Source organism: Rhinopithecus roxellana, chromosome 1 (assembly GCF_007565055.1).
Source record: "Rhinopithecus roxellana isolate Shanxi Qingling chromosome 1, ASM756505v1, whole genome shotgun sequence".
NCBI classification, from domain to species: Eukaryota; Metazoa; Chordata; class Mammalia; order Primates; family Cercopithecidae; genus Rhinopithecus; species Rhinopithecus roxellana.
The window spans coordinates 70,278,222-70,301,136 of record NC_044549.1 but is presented as its reverse complement, the minus strand read 5'-3'; the positions used below and the strand labels follow the sequence as shown (position 1 = coordinate 70,301,136).

The window sequence follows — 22,915 nt, the reverse complement described above, 5'->3', positions numbered from 1 at the left end:
CAGTGTCACACGTAACATCCAAACTCAAAAGTAAGCAATGTCTCTCCAAAGAAGGCATCGAGTCTCCTAGTTAACATACAATGGTTGGAATAAAAACTTCAATGGCTTTCAGGTTATTTGCCTTAGCCATAATGAAGTAGCAGATTCTGAAATGTATCTACAAAAAGCACAGCCAATAAAAAGGACTTTCATGGAGGACTGTTAAAGCAATCCGCACATGTACTCATGTGCTGGAAAACACATGCAGGCCTGTGCTCTGAAATGTGAAACTCAGTGCCTGGGCCAATACATCAGAAAAATAAATGTCACATCAGCTTCTGGCCATGACAGAGTTAACTAGCACTGGTAGTTGGTGCCACAAACAATCAGACACTGCAGAGAAGAAACTGGATAAAATATCCCAAACAACTGTGTTCACACATTGGACAACTGGTGGTGCACAATGGTGATCTCTGAGAATAGGGAAACAAACAAGGCCAGCTCGGCTATTGCTCTGATTTTCTACCCAGGGGCCCTCTCTGGATGGCAGCATGAAGAGAAAGAATCCAAGCTGAGGGCACTAAGCTCATGGAGTTAAGGAGACAGATCAAAGTTGAGGGAGACTGAGGCAGCTAGAATTTGTGGGGATGGAGTACTAATGCATACAGAACTACACACAGAAAAAGCTCTGGAAGCCTGCACAGGAGCCTCCCTTGAGTTTTTGGCTGAACATCAGACCGCATATGCATAAGGCAAGACCCTACAAAGCCAAATGAAGAAAAACAAGGAGTCTGAAAGCTGAACTTTCCCAGAGTTCACACAGGGCTGGGAGTCCTGATTCCGAAAAGCCAAAGCAGAGAGATCACGTGGAACACCCTGTGCATTAGTACACACATCAAAGGGGTCCCATCTTGGAAGGGGACCCAAAATTAACTCTACACAACACCTGGCTGAATAAAGCTTGAAAATAAGCCTTCAAAGGAGCAAAGGGATCCTACAGGTCACTTTAGTGTATAACAAAAGAAAATTCAGTACTCTTTAAAGGAACAACAGACTCCACATACTCAACAAAGTGGTATTACAATGCTCAGTAAATAAAGGACTAGGCAGGCCGGGTGCGGTGGCTCAAGCCTGTAATCCCAGCACTTTAGGAGGCCAAGACGGGCGGATCATGAGGTCAGGAGATCGAGACCATCCTGGCTAACACTGTGAAACCTCGTCTCTACTAAAAAATACAAAAAACTAGCCGGGCGAGGTGGCGGGCGCCTGTAGTCCCAGCTACTCGGGAGGCTGAGGCAGGAGAATGGCATGAACCTGGGAGGCGGAGCTTGCAGTGAGCTGAGATCCGGCCACTGCACTCCAGCCTGGGCGACAGAGTGAGACTCCGTCTCAAAAAAAAAAAATTAAAGGACTAGACAAAGAATCAGAAAAATGTGAACCATGAACACAGGACCTGTCAGACAATATCAAATGACCCAGCACATGTCTGTGTGGGTTGGTCAGGCAGCAGGGTAAACACACAGACACAGACACACACACACACACTAAGGCACATCATAATCAGATTAACGTAAACCAGAAATAAAAAAGAAAAATCTTTACAGCAGCCGCGGTAGGAGGAGGATGCACAGCAGAGACACTATATACAAGGAACACATTTTTTTACACATCAAACAATCACAAACAATGCAAGCCAAAAGACAATGGATCAAAATCTTTAAAGAAAGTAAAAAACTATCTACCTAGAATTCTATACCCAAAAAAAGTCCTTCAAAATGAAGGCCACATGGAGAAAATGGGACTCTGACACACTGCTGGTGAGAATATAAAATGGTGCAGCCACTCACTGTGGAAGGCAGACTGGCAGTTCCTCAAAAGGTCAAAAACAGAATTACTACATGACCCAGAATTCCACTCCCAAGGGCCTTGAGAACATACATCCACATAAAAAGTTGTATATCAATGTTCATAGCAGTGTTATTCACACGAGCCAAAATGTGAAAACAATCCAAATGCTATTAAATGATAAATGGGTAAATCAAATATGGCACATCTATACAATGGAATATTATTCGGCAATAAAAAGAAATGAAGTACTGATACATGTGGCAATATGAATACACTTGGAACATGTTATCTGGTATGGTCTAGATGTATGTGTCCTCTCATCATTCATAGGTTGAAACCTACCCCCTAAGGTTATAGTATTAGGAGATCGTTTACATTATACTTCACCTTTGGGAGGTGATCAGGTCATGAGGCCGAGCCTTTATGAATAAAAACAGTACCCTTATACAACAGATCCCAGAAAGTCCCCTCTCTTTCTGCCATGTGAGGACACAGCAGATGAACCAGGTAGAGTGCCCTCACCGGACACTGAATCTGCCAGTGCCTTGATCTTAGATTTCCAGCCTCCAGAACTGTAAGAAATACATTTCTGATATTTATAAGCAACCCAGTTTATGATATTTTATAATAGCAGCCCGAATTGGACTAAGACATCATCCTAGGTGAAAGAAGTCAGATATGAAGGACCACATATGGTAGGATTCTGTTTATATGAAACATTCAGCACTGGCAAATCTATAGAGATAGGAAGTAGATTAGCTACCAAGGGCAGGAGAATGGGGGATATTGAAGGGGAAATAGGGAGTGACTGCTAATGAGCATAGTATTTATTTGGGGATGATGAATAAGCTACAGACATATAATGTAAACCCTGGCTCATTACTACAAATATAAAATACATGGTGTTGTCTTCCCTCTTTTATTTTGAAGGGCACTTGACTTGCCAGAATCCATTTTAAAAAGTGAGAGAAAGAAATATTCAACGTCTTCCTAAGAAATTCAGGAGAACAAGGTGCATATTTGCTTATAAAATGGTATCAACCATGCAAAAATATCCTGTTCATAGAAAAACAGCTCAATGGAAGTAGGCACATTAAATTAGTGAAACAACACTTCACTTCTACCCTTGTTTTCTTGATTTTCTATGTTTCCTTGGTTTGCATTATTATTTTAAATTAATTCTGAAAGATGAGAAAATCTCTATTTTTTTTTTTTTTTGTACCAGTATCCAAATCACACATGAGAAGTGGTTTTGAGAGACTGTTCTGAATGTAAAAAACTCTGGTGGGGACCATGGGGGCATCAATCTTCAATGACAAAGTTCAAGACCAAATTCTGGCTCTCAAGCAGTTTTGTTTTTTGCAGGTTTTTCTTTGGCAAACAAAAAGTTTTATTTCAGAAACTGAGTCCACCATTTATAAATACACCAAAACACAGTCAACGCAAATTTAGATTAAGCATATGTACAATATTTTAACAAAACAACTTTTCTTTTCTGAGACAGGGTCTCGCTCTGTCACCCAGGCTGGAGAGCAGTGGTGCAATCTTGGCTCACTGCAACCTCCACCTCCCAGGTTCAAGTGATTCTTGTGCCTCCGCCTCCCAAGTAGCTGCGATTATAGATGTGTGTCATCACGCCTGGCTAATTTTCGTATTTTTAGTAGAGACAGGGTTTTGCCATGTTGACCAGGCTGGCCTTGAATTCCTGACCGTCACTGAACCTCCCACCTTGGCCTCCAAAAGTGCTGGGATTACAGGCATGCGCCACCACACCTGGCCAAAACAACTTTTCTAAAAGGTCATAGGCAAATGAGTGATCTATCTCACCTAGAGTATTTAAATAGTTTAAAATGAGAAAATGAACCTTTTTTTAGATGTTAAAGCAAAAACTCTGAAGACATAATTGTTAAAAGAATCTGACAACTGATATTTCATTCTGATGTCTCTCAAGGAGTTTATAATCTAGTAGGATTGACAGGTCCCTGTGTAGACACATACAGTAACTAAAGGGCAAACGCAGGTAGAGAAGAGGAAGAAAGGGGAAAATGGATAGAGGGTGGGAATTAACAAAAACTTTATATAGATTCCTTTTTATCATAACTGTGGAAACTTTTCTATACAATGCCCAAGATGAACTTGATTTTTTTTCTTTTTTTTTTGAGACGGAGTTTCGCTCTTGTTGACCAGGCTGGAGTGCAATGACGCAATCTTAGCTCACTGCAACCTCCGCCTCCCAGATTCAAGTGATTCTCCTGCCTCAGCCTCGCAAGTAGCTGAGATTACAGGCATGCGCCACCATGCTCATCTAATTTTGCATTTTTTAGTAGAGACAGGGTTTCTCCATGTTGGTCAGGCTGGTCTCGAACTCCCGACCTCAGATGATCGATCCGCCTCAGCCTCCCAAAGTGCTGGGGATTACAGGCCTGAGCCACCATGTCCGGCTGAACTTGATTCTTACAATATCCATGTTAAAAGAATGGTAAGACAATTTTTTAAATGGGCAAACTATCTGAACAAACATTTCACCAGAGAAGTTACACAGATGGCAAATAAGCACATGAGAAAAATGCTCAACATCGTTAACCAAACCCACAATGAAATTTCACTACACACCTACTAAATCAAATAGGAGATGCAAATTCAACCCACTTTGCAATTTAACTATGTACCTACTAGAATGACTAACACTGAAAAGACTGACCATATTAGGTGTTGGTAAGGATATGGAAGAACTAGAACTCGCACACATTACTCATGGGAATGTAAAATGGTCCAACCACTTTGGAGAACAGTTTAGCAATTTCTTATGAAGTTGAATATATACCATACCACACCATACCATACCATACAATGGCTACCATATGATCCAGCCAATCCACTGCTAGGCATTTAATCAAGAGAAATGAAGGAAAGTTACATCCATACAGAAACTTGTAAACAAATATCCCTAGAAGCTTTATTTGAAATAGCCAGAAATTGGGAACAACTCAAATGTTCACCAACAGGTGAATAGATTAACAAATTGTGGTGTATCCATATGATGGACTATTATGCAGCAATATAAAGGAACAAACTAATCTGATACATACAACAATATATATGAATCTCAAAATAATTATACTGAGTAAAAAAAAAAATCAGAACATAAAGACTGTATACCGTATGACTTCATTTATACAAAGTTCAAGAAGAGGCAATACTAATTTATGGAGATAGAAGTCTCCAGAAGGAAAAAAGAAACACTGCCTGGAAAGAGAGGCTCAAGGGACCTTTTGGGTGCTGCTATCGTTCTGTTTCTTGTTCTAGGTGCTGGTTACATGGCTGAATGTATACGTAAAAATTCATTGAGTTGTATACTCTTGACTTGGGCACTTTACTGTACATAGGCTAGTCCTCAATAGCAACATGAAACAATTGAAGCTAGGGAGGAGGAAAAGAGAAGGCAAGCAGAGACAGAAAAATGTATCTATTCAAATTCAAAATTTAAACTAGAATTCTAATTCACTGCTGCAATTACACAGAAAGGAAGGCCTGAGGTGAAGAAAGAGCTCCATGTTAGTTGAAGCTCTCATTGCCTCTTTCACCAAGCGTTCAGATCATTTCCTTCTTTGTCCTGCAATTCTAGACTCTCCTCACAATAAACTACACGCTGTGGGCAGAATCTTCTAGCTTCTTTAAGTTGCACAGTGATTACGTTACTCCCTTTCTCAAACAACTTTCCACATTTCTCCCCTGCCCATAAATGAAATCCCAACTCCCTATAGCCTGGATATATGGCCCTTTAGGCTCTGGTCTCCAAAAACAGTTTCTGTTTAATTTTCCACGCCTATCCCATGCCCTTCACCAAACAAGTTACTGAGTTTTATCTCACGCTGCTTCGTGTTTCCACATTCGGCACCATTCTCTGACATGAAGTAACCTACCCCATTCATCTCTTCCTTCTGAAATATAAATCATTCTGCAGGTACCAGATCAGATGCTATCTCCTTCAGGAAGTCTTCCTTAATTCTTCACCCAACCAGACATTCACCCTCTCTCACTGAAACCTCCAAAGCATGTGGAACATGCCTCTTATCACCTGCACCATCCCCCTGTGTGTCCTAGTTATCTGGGTGCATATCTTCTCATTTCTGCCCCATCACCAGTGTGGGCATCACCTGTGTATCATGTCAGGTAGACACCTGGTTAAATATTGTTGTGATAGATAAATGAGCAAAGGAAAGAAAACAATAGAAGAGATTAGATGGCTCAGAGAAAGATATTTCTAATTTCATTTTTGAATTTGTTTCCAAAGTACTTATTCTTTCCCTCTGCACAAATATCCAGCACCATGATATGTCATGATGCACTTACTTCACTAAGCCATCCACAACCCATTTTTGGAACAGGGTGGGTATAAGTACCTGTTTGTGACATACACACACACACACACACACACACACACACACACACACACACACGTATTCTGTGTGTGTGTATGTGTGTAGGTGTTGTGTATCTAGGTGTATAGACATATACAGGTGTATGTATGTATATATATTTGTAGAACATATATAGAAAGCGCCCTTTCTCCACCCTACCCTTACCTCCACCTCCCACAGGGCTTTTGAACTAGTGGCAGATGTGGCCGACTGCCGGCCCGTGGTTCTCAGGAAGACATGCTGCTTCTTCCTGTGTTCGTCACAGGTGAGAAACTTCTCCTGCTCAGCATGGAACAGCCTCACCACATCACCCTAAAAGTCAACACAAGAAAGAATTAAGGAAAAAAGAATTTAAACAGAGAATTAGACTGCTGCCCTCAAGAAGAGTCAAGTAACGCTCAGCCCATAAAGCATCAAACTCACCCCCTTTAATATGTCGTCTTTGTTATCACTCCATTTCATGAAAAGGACTATTTTCCAGCTTGTATTGCAGTTGACGGAGTTGACCTGAAAAACAGGTTAGAGTTATTTTTCACGTACCCCTCACAACCACTGTGCCATCCAGCCCCCAAATTTCTCACTGCAGCCTAGGAAGCAGGGCTGTACTTCAGACTAAAAACTCTAAAGATTGATGCCACTAAAATCACAGCACCTGCAAATGCAACTGGCCTGTTGGCAGAGTTTGACAATAAATGGTTCACTTGCACCAATCACTACGCACAGTCCAACCATGACTAATGGAACCAACCCTCCTGCCTTTCTGGAATGATATTTTCCATTTCCTCCAAGTCTCTTGCTCTCTAGCTAGAAAGTAAAGGCCTGATGAAAATAAGTACTTACAAAATGGAATGAGCTATAAAGGGAAAAAAATGAGTCCAGTGTATAAACTCAAAAATGTTAATGAGCATTGTTAACAACAGCAGCCATTGTTTGTGCACTAAATCTATGCCAGGCACTAGGTTTAGGTGCTAACATGCACCATCTCCTTTAATTCTTTGCAACACCCTAAAAAATAGGTCTGACCACCACCCCCATTTCAGAGATAAGGAAACTGATATACAGGGAGACCAGGTAACCAACCTACCATCACAGAGCTAGGAATGGCAGACAGGATGTGAATCCACATCTATCCCACTGAAGAGTTTGTGTCCTTACCCATCAGACAAATATTTATGTCACAAGGAAGTAACATCCTTGTATCCCATAATTGCCAATTTAGAGGATAAGGAGATGTATTGCCAAAAGCAAGCTATCACCCTTGCAGGGCTGCTGATAATCTGCAGTGTTCCTTTTTGAATAATTAGAAAGAGGCATCCTGCATAGGGAGACAAATTAGAAAAAGGTGCTCCTATGGCCAGAAAAAAATTAGTAAAAGGGGTTATCTCTGGCTTCACAAATTAAAAAACAATCCCTCCGTGATGCGAGGCTTAGCAAACTGGGCACTAGAGTGAGTATCAGCCTGCATCCACTACCCAATACACAGAGTTGCACAACCTTACATGGCAGCCTTGACCCTGGGCCTGTTTCTTCACCTGCAGAATGGGCACCTGCCCCAAGTCACTTCAGTGAGAGTCACTGAAGTCACTCTCAGCACATGCATGCACTGGCGCCAGCCAGACCTGCTCCTGCAGGATACTCATGCCCACAGGCATAACTCAATGTCCTTACCTCATTGCAGCCTGGGTTATCTACCAGTTGATGGCTGCTAGCATGTAGGGGCTGACCAGCATTGACGGGGTTCAGAACAACCTTGTCACCTATGACCACCTGGAAAGGAAAGGAGCAATACAGCTTTGCACAAAACTGATAAGGACTGCAGACTGACCACTGGGCAGTCCCAGGAGACATATGTGTCTGTGTTGAAGAAGGCAAGGCCTATCCCCAGCAAGTATAAAGATGCAGCGCACACCACGCCTCCCTCAAAAGCTGACCCTGTGTAGAAGGGGTCATGTTTACAAGGTTAAACCTGAATTTTGTTCCCCGAGTGTCACTGATTATACAGAGATATTTCAAAGCCAGTCCAGAGCAGGAAAAAACAAACAAACAAACAAAAACACTTAGTTTAGGGTGCCTATATAAATAAGTTTTAAGTAAATTTAAGAAAAAACAAGATAGAGTCTGAATAAGTCTTTATCTTTGACAGACAAAGCCACAACTTTATGTTTCTAAAGCAATTACTTTCATATTTTACTATAACATTTGTAAATACATTTTCTATGATCAAGTCATATATACAGCCATTTAGACTTATATGCATGTTTGTATATTTATAATATATATAATATACTATATATATAACTAAAACAAAAGTTGCCCCCCCAAAAACAACAATACTTATCATTACGTAGTATAACACAGTCTGATCTTTCCGTTCTATTCCACTTTCAAAAAGGATAGTCACAAGCCACTAAATTGATGTCACGGCCCACAAATGGGTCTACACCTATTTTTTGTAAAATACTATTTTAAATTCAAGTCCATCTCATCTTCTCAACTAAGTCATGGCCACACACAGATTCATTTAAAGGATAGGAAAGCAAAGGATGTGCTGAAAATGAAATTCAGAACAAGGCACACTTGTTTTTTATTTTTGGTTAGAGAAGATGGTTTCCTAACATGAAAAACCATCTATTTTCAAGCTTATCACATTTGAGAAGCATATACAATTGAATTTTCTCTAACTCCAAATGAATATAAGTTCATTTGATAAATCCAACACTTTTGATGAAACCTAAGTTTTACTGGGCTTTTCTTCCTGTTCACAGTTAAGGATCTATTATTTACCAACTATGAGGAAATGGTCTGGTACTAGATGTTTCTGGTACATTCCTTAAAATATACAAACATATTTGACTTCCCAAAGCTTGTCAATTTAAACGGCACTATCAAAAAGTGTCAAAACCAGTTTTAAAGTTAAGGCTGGTTGAGCATTTTCAGACTATTTCATGCTGTTTGAGGCATATTTTTCAATAAAAAGCAGCTATTTTAGAATCATTAACAAGGTCAAAAACATAGCTGATAGCATTTAACCACAGTCACTGTTAAGTATATGACCACATAGTGGCTGACTAATTCAGCCAACAAATATCAGAACTGCTCTAAGGTTTCCTGTGGCTTTATACACTAGAGAACCCTCGGGAGTGGGCCCTGCTCCAGACCCACTGCATTGCTGAACACGATGGGGAGCCTGAATGCTTCTCGACATAGGAACAAATGAAGCTGATCCCAATTTCTACTCTCCTTCCCTACTATGGGTAGGTTATTTCTTTTCCATCCTCCATCATTTATTAACTTTATTTCCAAAATAGAAAAGACATTTCTATTCCACTAATGGGTCTGGAATGACAGGGACCCTCTCCAGGACATTAATACGGGATAGCTGTTTTTGTGGTAAAGTTCCTAAGGCAATGGGCTGTTCATACAATGTTTTCAGACGTCCAGGAGGAAAAACGCAGTGACAGTATTTAGGTCACACTTCTCTCCACAGCTCCCTGTTTCCCAAACACTAGTTTCCATAGCAATTCCCCTCTCTTTATGCAGGACGAGGGTCTGGTTCCAACTTTCAAAGTCTCCTCCTTGACTCTAACATACAGTCACACTTGGAAGCACGGCATGGAACACTTTCTAGGCGGAGAATCCGCACTTACGCTGTCTCCAATGGATCGCAGCTTGTAGAACGGCTGAATGTAAAACCAGGACCCTTCATTTCCAGCCTCATCCAATGTTACTCTCATGGCGTTCTTCTCCAACAGAGCGGGAAGCCTCTTATTCACTGTTAGGTATTTATTACTTTTCAAATGCAGGAGCTAAAAACCCACCAAGAGAATCAAGTGAGTGGCAGCAAATCTGAATTTTCTACCATTCCTTCTTTCAATCATATCAACTAGGTAGCAAACATTCCTCCCACCATTGAGCTGCTGGTGAAGCTAAAGAATCACAAAGTGCCTAAGGCTGCAGATGATAAGAAAAGGAAGAAGAGAAAAGGGAGCAGAAAGACAGGGCAGAATACAAGAAAAACTGCCATGTTTTATTTTTCAGCATAGCCTTGGACAAGATGGATGTTGCTCAGGTCAACTGTTCCATCATCACCTGCCATCTGTCAGTGGGACAGACCTAACCCTGTGTGAACGGGCTAAGGAACTGCAGTGTGGCATGCCCTGACACATAGGTGGACCTGAGGAAGGCCACTCTGAGCACAGGCAACAGTTTAAAAAACAATGCAGGGCCAGGCGAAGTGGCTCACGTCTGTAATCCCAGCACTTTCAGAGGCAGAGGCAGAAGATTGCTTGAGCCCAGGAGTTTGAGACAAGCCTGGGCAACACTGGGAGACCTTGTCTCTACAAAATATTTAAAATCAACCAAGTGTGGGAGTACACACCTGGAGTCCCTGCTACTCAGGAGGCTAAGGTGGGAGGATCACCTGAGCCCAGGAGTTGCAGGCTACAGCGAGCAAAAATCACACCACTGTACTCCAGCTTGGGTGACAGAGCAAGACGCTGTCTCTAAAAAAATTAAATAAGATAAAATGCAACCCCTGTGGAGGATTGTCATTTAATTTGGAAGAAAATGGCTTTAATTTCCAAGTACTTTATTCTTGGTTTTGGGGTAACAATTACATGAGCAGTATGGAAAGACTGAAGACCTAGACGGGATATAACGTGTCTGATAGTCAGTCTAGACCAGAAACAGTTGGCCAAGGCTTCCCAACTCAACAGGTTATAAGAGAAAGTGGAAAGGAATATGAAAGACAGCCCAATCCCTTGAGAAATGGTACAACCGGCCGGGCGTGGTGGCTCATGCCTATAATCCCAGCACTTTGGGAGGCTGAGGTGGGCGGATCACGAGGTCAGGAGATTGAGACCATCCTGGCTAACACTGGTGAAACCCTGTCTTTACTAAAAAAAAAAACACAAAAAATTAGCTGGGCGTGGTGGCGGGCGCCTGTAGTCCCAGCTACTCGGGAGGCTGAGGCAGGAGAATGGCGTGAACCCGGGAGGCGGAGCTTGCAGTGAGCCGAGATGGCACCACTGCACTTCAGCCTGGGCGACAGAGCAAGACTCCGTCTCAAAAAAAAAAAAAAAAAGAGGAAAAAGATATGGTATAACCAGAATGAGACTCCACTGCTAATTGCGAATATCCTCCTTTTCACATGGTAACAGATACAGCTGCTAGAAGTATTCGGAGGTCCTCCAAATCCCCGAACAGTGCTGTTGGAGGTAGAAGAATAACCTGTCTGATCCACAAGCCCCGATGACCCCTAGCTAAAATAAACAAGGAGAAGGCAACGTCTTCCCAATCCCTCAACTGATCCCTTGGTGAGTGGCCTCTGGTCCTGCACACATCTGTCAAGGTGCCAGACTCAGTTTGTTTATAAACCAAAGTTACCTACAGGTAGGCCCCAAGATCCAGGGTTGGAGGAAGTAATAATAACTAAGATTAATTACAGTGTATCCACAGCTTATTCTGAGACAGGCACCTCTCAACCATGCTAAAGAGCAGATGCCATTACCATTTCCATTTTGCTGGTGAGCAAAGTGACACATGGCAAGATTTCTTGCCCCAAATCTCACAGTGAATTACAAAACCTGAATTGGAATGCATTTAGAAGTTTATGTCCTTAGCCTCTGCACCTTTCATCTTCATGTCAAGCCATATTCTCCAATCTAACCAAATCAGGAAGTCTTGTACTCTGAATTTCAGGGCACTGGCCTGGCTTAGTAATAAAGCTGACACTGAACTAGGAGCCCACCTGGACACTTGTGTCCATTCTGAAGAGGATGGAACTTAAAGAGGAGGAAGTGGATGAGTGGCAGGATCTAATCTTCAACCAGGTTCTCAAGCTACTTTCACTATTTCAAAAGGCCTAATGTAAAGAGCCCATTTAACCCCAAATGGTTGCTTTTACCAATCTTTTACTAGTGTTCCCATCTTCCTGATTAGCCATGCTCTATACCTAATAGCAAGAGAAAGGGGAAGGATTCCTATGTAATTAGTAATGTCTACACAGTGGGTAAAATCTTTCAAAAAGGAAAATAATGAAGGAAGATCATTAAACGGGTCTAGGTGCTCAACAGTTGGTAACCACTACTCTTTGTGCCTGGACAAATCAAGAAAGCCACATGTTGCACTGGGCTTCCAGGAAGACTGGCATGGACCCAGAGAGATCTTCTGAGCAAAACCTGTATTAGCTGTTTCCTGGTTTGTGTTTTATCTCCATGCCAAATGCAAAGGCACAAAAGATAAGCAACCCATGAGACCAGACACGAAAACAATAAATATTTTTGATAAGTATAAAATGTACCAAAATGATAAGTATTTTTTATGTGAAAAGTCCCAAAGGTACAGAATTGCTCTTATTACCTCTGGGGAGCAGCTCTTTTTGGCCAGTAGATAAAAGTTATAGGCAAGCTAGTCTTCACCAAATAGGAAGAATTTTCAAGCATTATAAGTTAAACAGAACTGCAACAGCCAGGTTCCTTTTCAAGTAGGAAGCTTCCCATTTGAAGTGTCTGGAGTGAAACGATCAGCCACAGACAGAGAGAAGTAGATGCTCACACTGAGAGATGACCAACCAAACAGCCCAAGAGTCCATCACATCTAACAAGAAACACTAGACTTTTTGCAACAAACTGGCTGCCTCCATGGAGTCCTACTGTAAAGGTGTCCAAACCCTGTCTTATGTGTTTGTTTTCTCAGCTATGTTCTTTGTAATGCTTCAGCTTCAGAAGTGAAGAGCTGCCTTGACCTACCTGGATCACATTGCCATACTGGATTACGGTCCCCAGCAATTTCCTGTTTTCTGTCTCATTCTGCTTCTTTTCCAAGTCTGCAGCGTGCTGTGCATTGAGAAGAAAGATTGGTCACAAAGAGGAAACAATGTGTTCTAGCCCACTGCAGTTATGCAGAACAAATGTCGCCAGTTAATACAAGAATCACAGAAATAAGCAAATCCCTGCGTACACACACTGAGGCTTCAGTGAAATGAGCCAAAGGGTTCAAACAGCTCATCCACTTTGCCTTTGCTTTGTTGGCCTTTTTGGCTTCTTTAAAAAAAATTTTTTTTTTTCTTTAAGGAATTCATGGGTATTTGCTTAGAGTGAGAATACGTCAAGAGCTGAAATATCTTCAAAGAAAATAGGGCCAGGGAAGGAGGGAATTTGCGTAGCCCCTTTACAATTTGTGAAAGTCCTCTTTAAGGCTTTGGACTAAAAGAAGACTGAATTTAAATGCTGGATTTGGGTGGTTTGTGGTTTTGTGAACTTGAATGTGTTATTTAATATCAGTGAGCCTCGGTCTCCTCCTTTGTAAAATAAGGATAAAATGGTACCTGCACCTCACAGGAACTCCACTGCACAGTACCTGATACACTGTAGCACACATGTAGTTATTAGTTATTCTTCTTAGACATTAATTATAATGTAATCAATTTTTATAATCATTCCCTGAAGAGAACATTATGACCCCACTTTTAAAGAAGAAACTGACTCAAAGTGATTAAAAAATTTGGTCATCCTTGCATAGCTAGTTGGATGATGGGTAGGAAAGGGATTTGTTATGCCATTTCTCTTCTTCTGGGTACATTTGAAACTTTGCTTAATGTTTTTTAAACCACACATTTATTAAGTGGCAGAGATAGTGTTCAAGTCCACATTTGGATAAACTGTATAGTTACAAATGAGGCTGGGAAAGGTTACCATTCCAAATGTGACATGCCAGCGGGGACATGGTAAAGCTGAATAGAATAGTCTGGTAAAGTTCTAGAATAGTCTGGCAGGGCCACCTTCCCGAATTCATTCACTTGTGCAACTCTGAAAGCACTATTACCACACTACAATAATGGTGAAGGGCAATGGGCTTTATCCTAGGCAGTCAGCAAACTGTTATCCCAAACCATCTCCCAAACATAGACTGGTGGAGGGGAAGTAAAATAACTGAGAAGAAATTCAGTATTGAATCTGATGAATGGTAAAACCCTGATGATAAGAGTGTACTTCAGAAGGGTTTCGAAAGCACTCTTCCTCGAGTGTCTCCTTTCCTTAGGTCAAGATGCTACCAGGTGCCAGTGGGTCCTATTTCCCCAGTAATGTCTTCATTTTCACAGAGTCTTATGGACATGATCTTGGGTCCCCTACCTACCTGCCTCATCATCTTGTCCTCTTTACTGAATCCCACCAAGCCTCACTCAGTATTCTCATCACAAAATGGGGACAATGTAAGCCTTTTAGGGCCATTGTAGAGATTAGAGAAAAGGTATGCCAGACACATAACTGCCATTTCATCATAAATTTTAATCATTATTATTACACACTAGTTTCTAAAACTAAGAAATGTTCTGACGATTAACATTTCAAAAGGTGACCTAAGTTAGCTGGGTCAAGAACCTTTCTGTTTCCTTCAAATTCAGCATCTGTTCCATTTCTACCTAGAACATAGGTATTTTTAGGAAAGCACATCTTTTGAGAAAAATGAACTGCAGGAAGCAATTCTAAGCCAAAATGAAACCATATTACAGGAGGGGAATGATCCGCACACATTAGCGTGGATCACTGCAAGTTGACCACATCTGGCATCAGCTCTTTAAAACAATGGCCCATTCAAAACTTCCCTCTCTCTCTTTTGGAGTTAGTTACCAGTCTGCTATTCTCAGTGACACAAGGATAAAATCCACTGGGTGCAAGACACATTCAGAAATAATACCAGTGCTTGCAACATGGCAATCTTTGCCATGCAAGTTGTCCTCAGCACAGTTCTCCTGAATCTTTTCTTTCCTCTGCATAAATACTCTCCTTAGCAGCCTCTCACCTCTTGCTCTCCCTAATTTCATGCCTGAGCTTATACTCCCTTTGGAGATTTCTACAGTACCCACAGGTTCTGCAGGTAGTTTTCCAAACAAAACATTGGACTGCATCCATTTGGAATGAAGGCTTACTCTCTGTGGAGAGCCGTTTGTTCTTTCTGCTTAAGAGTTCTCAGCTAACACTGACTACAAACTCAAGAGGGGGAAAAATCAAAGGGAAAAAAATCAATGGATTCAGTAAAATAAAATATTTTCCAACATGCAAATATGGTTTTTCCTTGTTCAAAGCCCACACAGAAAGGATTCACCTTTAGAGAGTTCTTAAGTAGCATTTCTTGGACTCAAATGATCAAAGAACTCATCTTTAAGTGGGAAAATGCTCATGAACATTCCCCTTACTCTCAAGAATGTCCAATGGCTTCAGTTTAAGAAATACTAATATTATGTTTCTACCTATGCTTAGAATAAGTACAGTACAAAAACAGCAACCCAATGGTTACTGGTTTATCTAGAAAGAAATGTCAAATTAGCCATCAAGAAGGCATATATTCCACATTAAAGACTAATTAAACACCAGCAGCTCTAAAGAGCATGGGCATTTGTCAAAAGACATATAAAAGGCAGGAGAAGAACAGAAAATTAAAACAAAATTGGAGAATAAATATCTAAAGACTTCTTTTAAAATAAAGATATTCTTGGCCAGGAGTGGTGGCTCACATCTGTAATCCCAGCACTCTGGGAGGCCGAGGCAGGCAGATCACCTGAGGTCAGGAGTTTGAGACCAGTCTGGCAAACATGGTGAAACGCTGTCTCTAGTAAAAACACAAAAAATTAGCCAGGCATGGTGGCAAGCGCATGTAGTCCCAGCTACTCGGGAGGCTGAGGCAGGAGAATCACTGGAACCCAGGAGGCGGAGGTTGCAGTGAGCTGAGATCGTGCCACTGTACTCTAGCCTGGGTGACAAAGACTCCATCTCAAAAACAGATAAATAAATGAGACATCCTTAATATCACATCTAAAACTGTCAAAACTCTGTTAAACTAAGAGTTAATACTATTTAGTAAAGTTTTAATAAAGTTTAATGATAACTGAGCCTTCACGTCACCACTGAATAAGTATTACATGTATTAAGCTTATGGACCGTTTTAAGAATTCACTTTTCCTGTAAGTTCTCTTTAAGAAGAAAACTCCCCATTTCATTTTTTACTAAATATATAAATATCAAATTTAATTCATTTCAGTTCACATTAGTAGTTACATAAATCCCCTCACAAAACCAAGTCTGGGCTGGGCGCGGGGGCTCATGCCTGTAATCCCAGCACTTTGGGAGGCTGAGGTGGGTGGATCACGTGAGGTTGGGAGTTCAAGACCAGCCTGACCAACATGGAGAAACCCCATCTCTACTAAAAATACAAAATTAGCCGGGCATGGTGGCACATGCCTGTAATCCCAGCTACTCGGGAGGCTGAAGCAGGAGAATCACTTGAACCCCAGAGGTGGAGGTTGCAGTGAGCCGAGATCATGCCATTGCACTCCAGCCTGGGCAACGAGAGTGAAACTCCATCTCAAAAAAGACAAAAAAACCAAGTCTGGTATTTAGACAAAACCATCCATGATTCTTTCAGGTTCAACAGAAGTCAAGGCAATAAGGTAGATGAAAAGGTAACAAGGTACAAACACTACAGGCCACTGATCAAGGCTGTTTCTACCCTTGAAAAGAATGAGATCTGTTTGGTTAAATCCCTCAAGTACATTCCAAGAATGGGCCCTCACTGTAAGATACTAAGTTAGTGCCTTTCTAAAGGATACTCACGCAATATTGACCAAAAAGCTTTTCACTCGATAAAACATTAACAATTCCACTTCTAGGAGTTTCTCCTAAAAGGGCAACCTGGCATATGTACAAGGCCATAAAACTTTTTTCAGAATGACAAAGGTTGTCAGGATCCTGAATATCACTCCCTACCTAACCTCTGCCCATAGAGGCTGGTTATCTAAAATTACAGTACTGCCATACAAGGAAGTGACCATGTAGCCATTAAAAATGAGGATAGAGGCCAGGTATGGTGGCTTACGCCTATAATCCTAGCACTTTGGAAGGCTGAGGCGGGCAGATCACCTGAGGTCAGGGGTTCAAGACCAGCCTGGCCAACATGGCGAAACCCCATCTCTACTAAAAATACCCCCAAAAATTAGCCAGACGTGGTGGTGCATGCCTGTAATCCCAGCTACTCAGGAGGCTGAGGCAGGTGAATCACTCGAACCCAGGAGGTGGAGGTTACAGTGAGCCAAGATCGTACCACTACACTCCAGCCTGGGCAACAAAGTGAGACTCTGTCTCAAAAAAAAAAAAAAAAAAGAATGACAGAGATTCCAATTTATTCACAACATATTAACAGGGAAAAAAGCAAGTTAAAGAAAGGGAAGTGAATAGCATACTCCTGTTGATAGTTTAAAATGTGGAGACACAGGAACAGAATAGCGGGTAGGAGAGTAGGGAAAACATCAAAATAAAACCCAAGGTTATCTTTGAGGAACACAATTTAGGAATCCCATCAATGAATATTTTTTTGCTTTTCCTACTCATATATTTTGAAATTCTCCTCCTAAAATACATGTGTGTAATTTCTTCAAAAACATCTTCATCATGTCTCTGTGTCAAGTACTCTTAATTTTTTAAAGTCACGCCGTGGCTCATGTCCGTAATCCTGGCATTTTGGGAGGCCAAGGTGGGTGGACTGCTTCAGCTCAGGGGTTCAAGACCAGCCTGGGCAATGTGGCAAAACCCCGACTCTTCAAAAAATACAAAAATTAGCCAGGCATGGTGGTGTGTGCCTGTAGTCCCAGCTACTAGGCAGGGAGGTGTGAGGATCACTTAAGCCCAGGAGGTTGAGGCTGCAGTGAGCCATGAACATGTCACTGCACACCAGCCTGGGTGACTGAGTGACAGAGTGGTGAGACTGTCTCAAAAAAAAAAAAAAAAAAAAAAAAAAAGGAAAGGCATCTTAAACATGTTACCTTTTCATTATTTTAAAATCTTGATAATTTACATACCTATTACTCTTTTCCCTTGAATAATGGGTTGTGGACTGTTTTTAATTTCTAAGAGAAAAAAAAAATACTCTATGATATGGTTTCTACCACTATTATTCACCATGTTCCCTAAGCAACATCAAGGTCTGCCCCTTCATAGCCACCTGTTATTTTATTTCAGAGATAGAGAAACTATTATCAAATGACAATAGAAAGGTTACTGAAATAGTGAGGAAAGGTTATTTTGTTAAAGTCAACAAGCTCTGAATCATGTAATGTGATATTGAAGCAAGGCTTCTAAAAACAAGCATTGTAGTACCCAGACAATAAGGACCTGGCACTCCTCTGGCTCTTCCTAGCTCGTCAAAGCTGTGACTTAAGTAATCATTTCTCAGAACAAAACAATGTAGGTGCTTGTTTCAAGGTAACAGCTACGCTGCTGTCCGAAAACAGTGGTAATGGCCTTTAGAAGAAATTATGTGATTTGCAGATGGAAAGAAGCTCATTTTGTCAAGAGACCCTTAGGATATCATGACCAAGAGAGTTAAAATCCAGTTATTCCCAGAGAAGGAAAAAGCATAGACAGTAACCAGCCACTAGATGTCACTCTCCTTCAAAGTGCTGTTTATGGTGCTTATCCTAGTCAAAAGGAAGTCGAGTGGTCTAGACAACTAATTCCTTAAATGGCATTAATTTAAAAAAATCTGACCTCTGATTGGGGTGCTGCATAGTAGTTGACAAAAATAAAAATGAAAACCCACTGGAGATTGGCCATCGGTCCCAACAGCAAAGTGGCTGTCCAAAATACAACATCTTATTGGCTGGTGGGAACGTAAATTGAATGAAACATGTAGATGACTTTAAGACACTAGGGGGAAAAGCTCCAGCTAAGCAGGAAAGCAGGAACTGCAGAAAGTGAAGCATAAAGTCAACATTCAAGACCTGAGGCCGAGTGCAGTGGCTCACGCCTGTAGTCCCAGCACTTTGGGAGGCCAAGGCAGGCGGATCTTGAGTTCAGGAGATCGCGACCATCCTGGCCAAAATGGTGAAACCTCATCTCTACTAAAATACAAAAAATTAGCCAGGAATGGTGGCGCGCTACTCAGGAGCCTGAGGCAGGAGAATCGCTTGAACCCAGGAGGTGAAGGTTGCAGTGAGCTAAGATCGTGCCACTACACTCCAGCCTGACAACACAGCAAGACTCCATCTCAAAAAAAAAAGAAAAAAAAAAAAGACCTGAAAGTTACATCAGTAATCTTAAATCAGGGAAAATAACTGGCTTCCTTTTTTATTTTTTTAAAGCATAAACAGCATGAGAGAGATCACTGTTTTCCTCTTTTTTCTTTTTAATAAGGAGTTGACCATTTTTGATCACCTTATGATTGAACTTTTTTCAACCATGCTGTTTTCTTCACAGTTCATTCATAGGAAGGAGTGTCAAAAGGACTTGCTGATGAAACATAACATATAGAGCACAGGTTGTAAACGGGGCGGAAGAACCACATCCGGCCTGAGCCATTTCTCTTGGTGTTGAGTATATATCTCAAGCCTTAATTGAGTTAGTTCCCAACATCTTTTCCAAAATTGAGATACTACACAGAAAAGCATGGATTTTTATCTTCTCTTAAAAAGCAGAAGACATGGCAGCAGCTCTCAGCCCACATTCCCAAGCAGTGACAGCAGGGAAGTAGAGCTGCCCCTCCAGACCTACCCACGGGACCCTCCACTTGGCAACACTACCCACCAAGCCCACTTTATTCCTGTTGGTTTCCTGCATGGCCAAGAGGAATCTGAATTTACAACCCCTGTGGTAAAAAGTATAGGAGAGGAAAGAGTTGGAGATGTATTAATAAGATCTCACTGAACAGAATGATCTTTATACCAGAAAAGCAAAGTCAGGACAACTAAAGACACACAGACCTTCCACAAACATAGCCCCTTATGGGCGTATGCACTAAATATACATACATGCAGGATTGACCAACCTCCCCCACATATTCAACTAGATTCCCATGTTCCCGGCACAGACTCTGGGGAGATTATGGATTGGTGCAACGACTGGAAGAGGGTGCTACTGATGTTCAGTGGACAGGAGCTAGGGGTGCTGGGTATAGTGAATGCATATTACAGTCCTATGCAAGGATGAACCATCATTTATCCCATACAATTCTATGTCTAGCTGGACATTCACATAAGTTAAAAAGCTATCTGTCGGCTGAGCGCAGTAGTCCATGCCTATAATTCTAGCACTCTGGGAGGCCAAGGCAGGAGGATCACTTGAGCTCAGGTGGTCAAGGTTGCAGTGAGCCATGATGGCATCACTGCACTCCAGCCTGGGAGTATCTGTAATTACCTGAACCTAGCACCTCACTCCATTTTACATATCAACAGAAATCACAGCTTCCCATGGTTTTATTAATACTATTAATAAATTTTCCAAAAGTACAAGTACTACTTAAGAAAGAAAAGAGTGTACTTTGCATTATTCATAACATGATCAAGAGCTGCTGATTATTTTGGAAAAAGATATCATCATAATCCCAAAAGGCACAACAATCCGGAATACCATAATCCCAAATGTTAAAATCCCCAAAGGTCAAAAAAGACTAAAATCCCCAAAATGCAATTCCGGAAAAAATAATTTTAAAATTCTTCAAAAGAGACTGATATTTTTAAAAGGGGATTTGAGAAACATGTGAAAATACAACAGAACACTTCACAGGCCATTTTATACAATAAAATGGGGAATAGTAACATACATATTTTTGCAAGCATAAACACGCAGGTATACTAACAATGGTCACAGGGAGTATAAGCAGATTAACCATAAAGAAATAGATAAAAAGGGAAATGTAAAATCACATATCACTATGGTTGGTGATTGTATGCACCAAGCTCATACTGCAGTCATCTGAAATACCGTGACCAAAAACCTGAGTCTTTTGACGAGATGGATCAAAACCATGGAGGGTCACCACTGGATATGCAGTTGCCCAAAGAGCTGAGAGCTCAAGTAGTTTTATCTTTCACAAACACAAACATCTCTTCATTCATCAAGGAAGAACATCTCTTCATTTACAGGGGAAGTTCCCATGTTTTTACATATTCACAATGTCAGTGTTGTGACGATGCACTTTCATTAAGTTAAACTTGCAGAAGAATGCATAAAATGAATCAGAACTCTCTAATATTAGTCTCCACATGATTTAAATCTCCAATATTGAAAATGATGCAAAGATGAAATACATAGCATAGTGAATTGTAAAAAATAATGCTGACAGGGCTGAGCGCAGCTGCTCACGCCTAAAATCCCACCACTTTGGGAGGTTGAGGCAGTGGATCACTTGAAGTCAGGAGTTCGAGACCAGCCTGGCCAACCTGATAAAACGCTGTCTCTACTAAAACTACAAAAAAAATTAGCCAGGCATGGTGGTGCATGCCTGTAATTCCATCTACTCGGGAGGGTAAGGCAGGAAAATCGCTTGAGCCTGGGAGGCAGAGGTTGCAGTGAGCCGAGATTGCACCACTGCACTCCACCCTGGGCAACAGAGTGAGACTCTGCCTTAAAAAAATTAATAATAATAATAATCATAATGCTAACAATTTAAAATACTGAAAAAAAACTTTTAAAATTCGATATAAAAAAAAGCGTACTGCAGTAATAGATTATGGGTATTTAAACAGAGATAGTCCATAAGAGCTGGCCTAACATGCAGCTATCCTATGACTGAGATTTTTGGGATTTTACACTTTAGGGATTTAGGCTTTTGGAATTGAATTTTTAGGGATTTCAACATTTGGGATGATGGCACTTGAGATTACGTCTTCTGTGATTATGATTGAAGCCCTTTTAGAAAACCACATCCTAGATAACATGCTTTTCACGTTGCCAATACCATATACCTGCACCAGTCATAGTCTACAGCTGCCCCACTCATGGGGTTTATACAAACAGGTGCAAGTACTTACTTCCTTATGTCTTCTAGAGTAGTCATTCCTTAGCATTAACTTAAGAAGAGTATTCAATTTATTATATAATTTATTACTTTCCTTTTATTTCTCCTTTATAATTTTTAATTGGTATCTATTATTTATGAATTTTATTCCATGTTCATAAAGCCAAATAATATTTGCTCTAAAGAAGGTACAGTGGTTTTGTTGGAATTGAGGATGTCTGATATAATCATCATTATTAGAATAATGATGCAATTCCACAAGTCTTCAAAGCAATCACTAGCCTCCAAGTCTTTGAGTTCATTGTTTCTTCTTCTACTCTCTAAATCCCACAGGTGCCTCCAACTGAGGCTTACTCAGCACTTCCTTCTTCCACCAGGAAGTCCTCCCTGACCACTGTATCACACCCTCTTATCCAGCAAAGACAGATTTGGCACCCTTCCTATGTGCTCCCACAGCTTTGTGTGGTTTGTCCTGTAATACACTACTTATCACTGCCTCTTTATTCTTTAATATTCAGCTCCCACAGGGTTAAGACTGTCATAGTTCTATCTCTGGGGCCTAGTACACTGCTCATTTATTATTCAATAAATATTTCTGAGCACCTACTATGTGCCAGACACTGTTACAGAAGCTGGGATACAGCAGTGAGCAAGAGAGAGAATGACATGGTAGAGCTGTCATTCTAATAAGCAACAGGTGATAATTAATGAAGCTACTAAATATAATTGCAGACCCTGATCAGTACTGAGAAAGATATAAACAGGGTGCTATGATGGAGAAAAACCAGCAAGATATCTCTTAGATAAGAGGGGAAGACTTTGCTAAGATGACACTTCAGCTGAGACACAAAGGCTCAAAAGTCCTAGCTCAAGAAGAGCCA

The 22,915-nt window shown here is 41.0% G+C and overlaps 1 protein-coding gene across 4 annotated transcripts in view; it reads right to left on the bottom strand.

The window, feature by feature from the left end:
- ITPR1 (inositol 1,4,5-trisphosphate receptor type 1) overlaps window positions 1-22,915 on the bottom strand; it is a 353,524-nt gene that overhangs the window by 195,382 nt on the left and 135,227 nt on the right. For all 4 annotated transcript variants that reach the window (XM_010365717.2, XM_030921814.1, XM_030921842.1 and 1 more), the window contains exons 6-10: window positions 12,998-13,084; window positions 9,896-10,054; window positions 7,917-8,015; window positions 6,672-6,755; window positions 6,414-6,560 (exon numbers count right to left, since the gene is read on the bottom strand). In XM_010365717.2, the coding sequence (XP_010364019.1) occupies window positions 6,414-6,560; window positions 6,672-6,755; window positions 7,917-8,015; window positions 9,896-10,054; window positions 12,998-13,084 (576 nt within the window). The remainder of the gene's footprint in view (window positions 1-6,413; window positions 6,561-6,671; window positions 6,756-7,916; window positions 8,016-9,895; window positions 10,055-12,997; window positions 13,085-22,915) is intronic.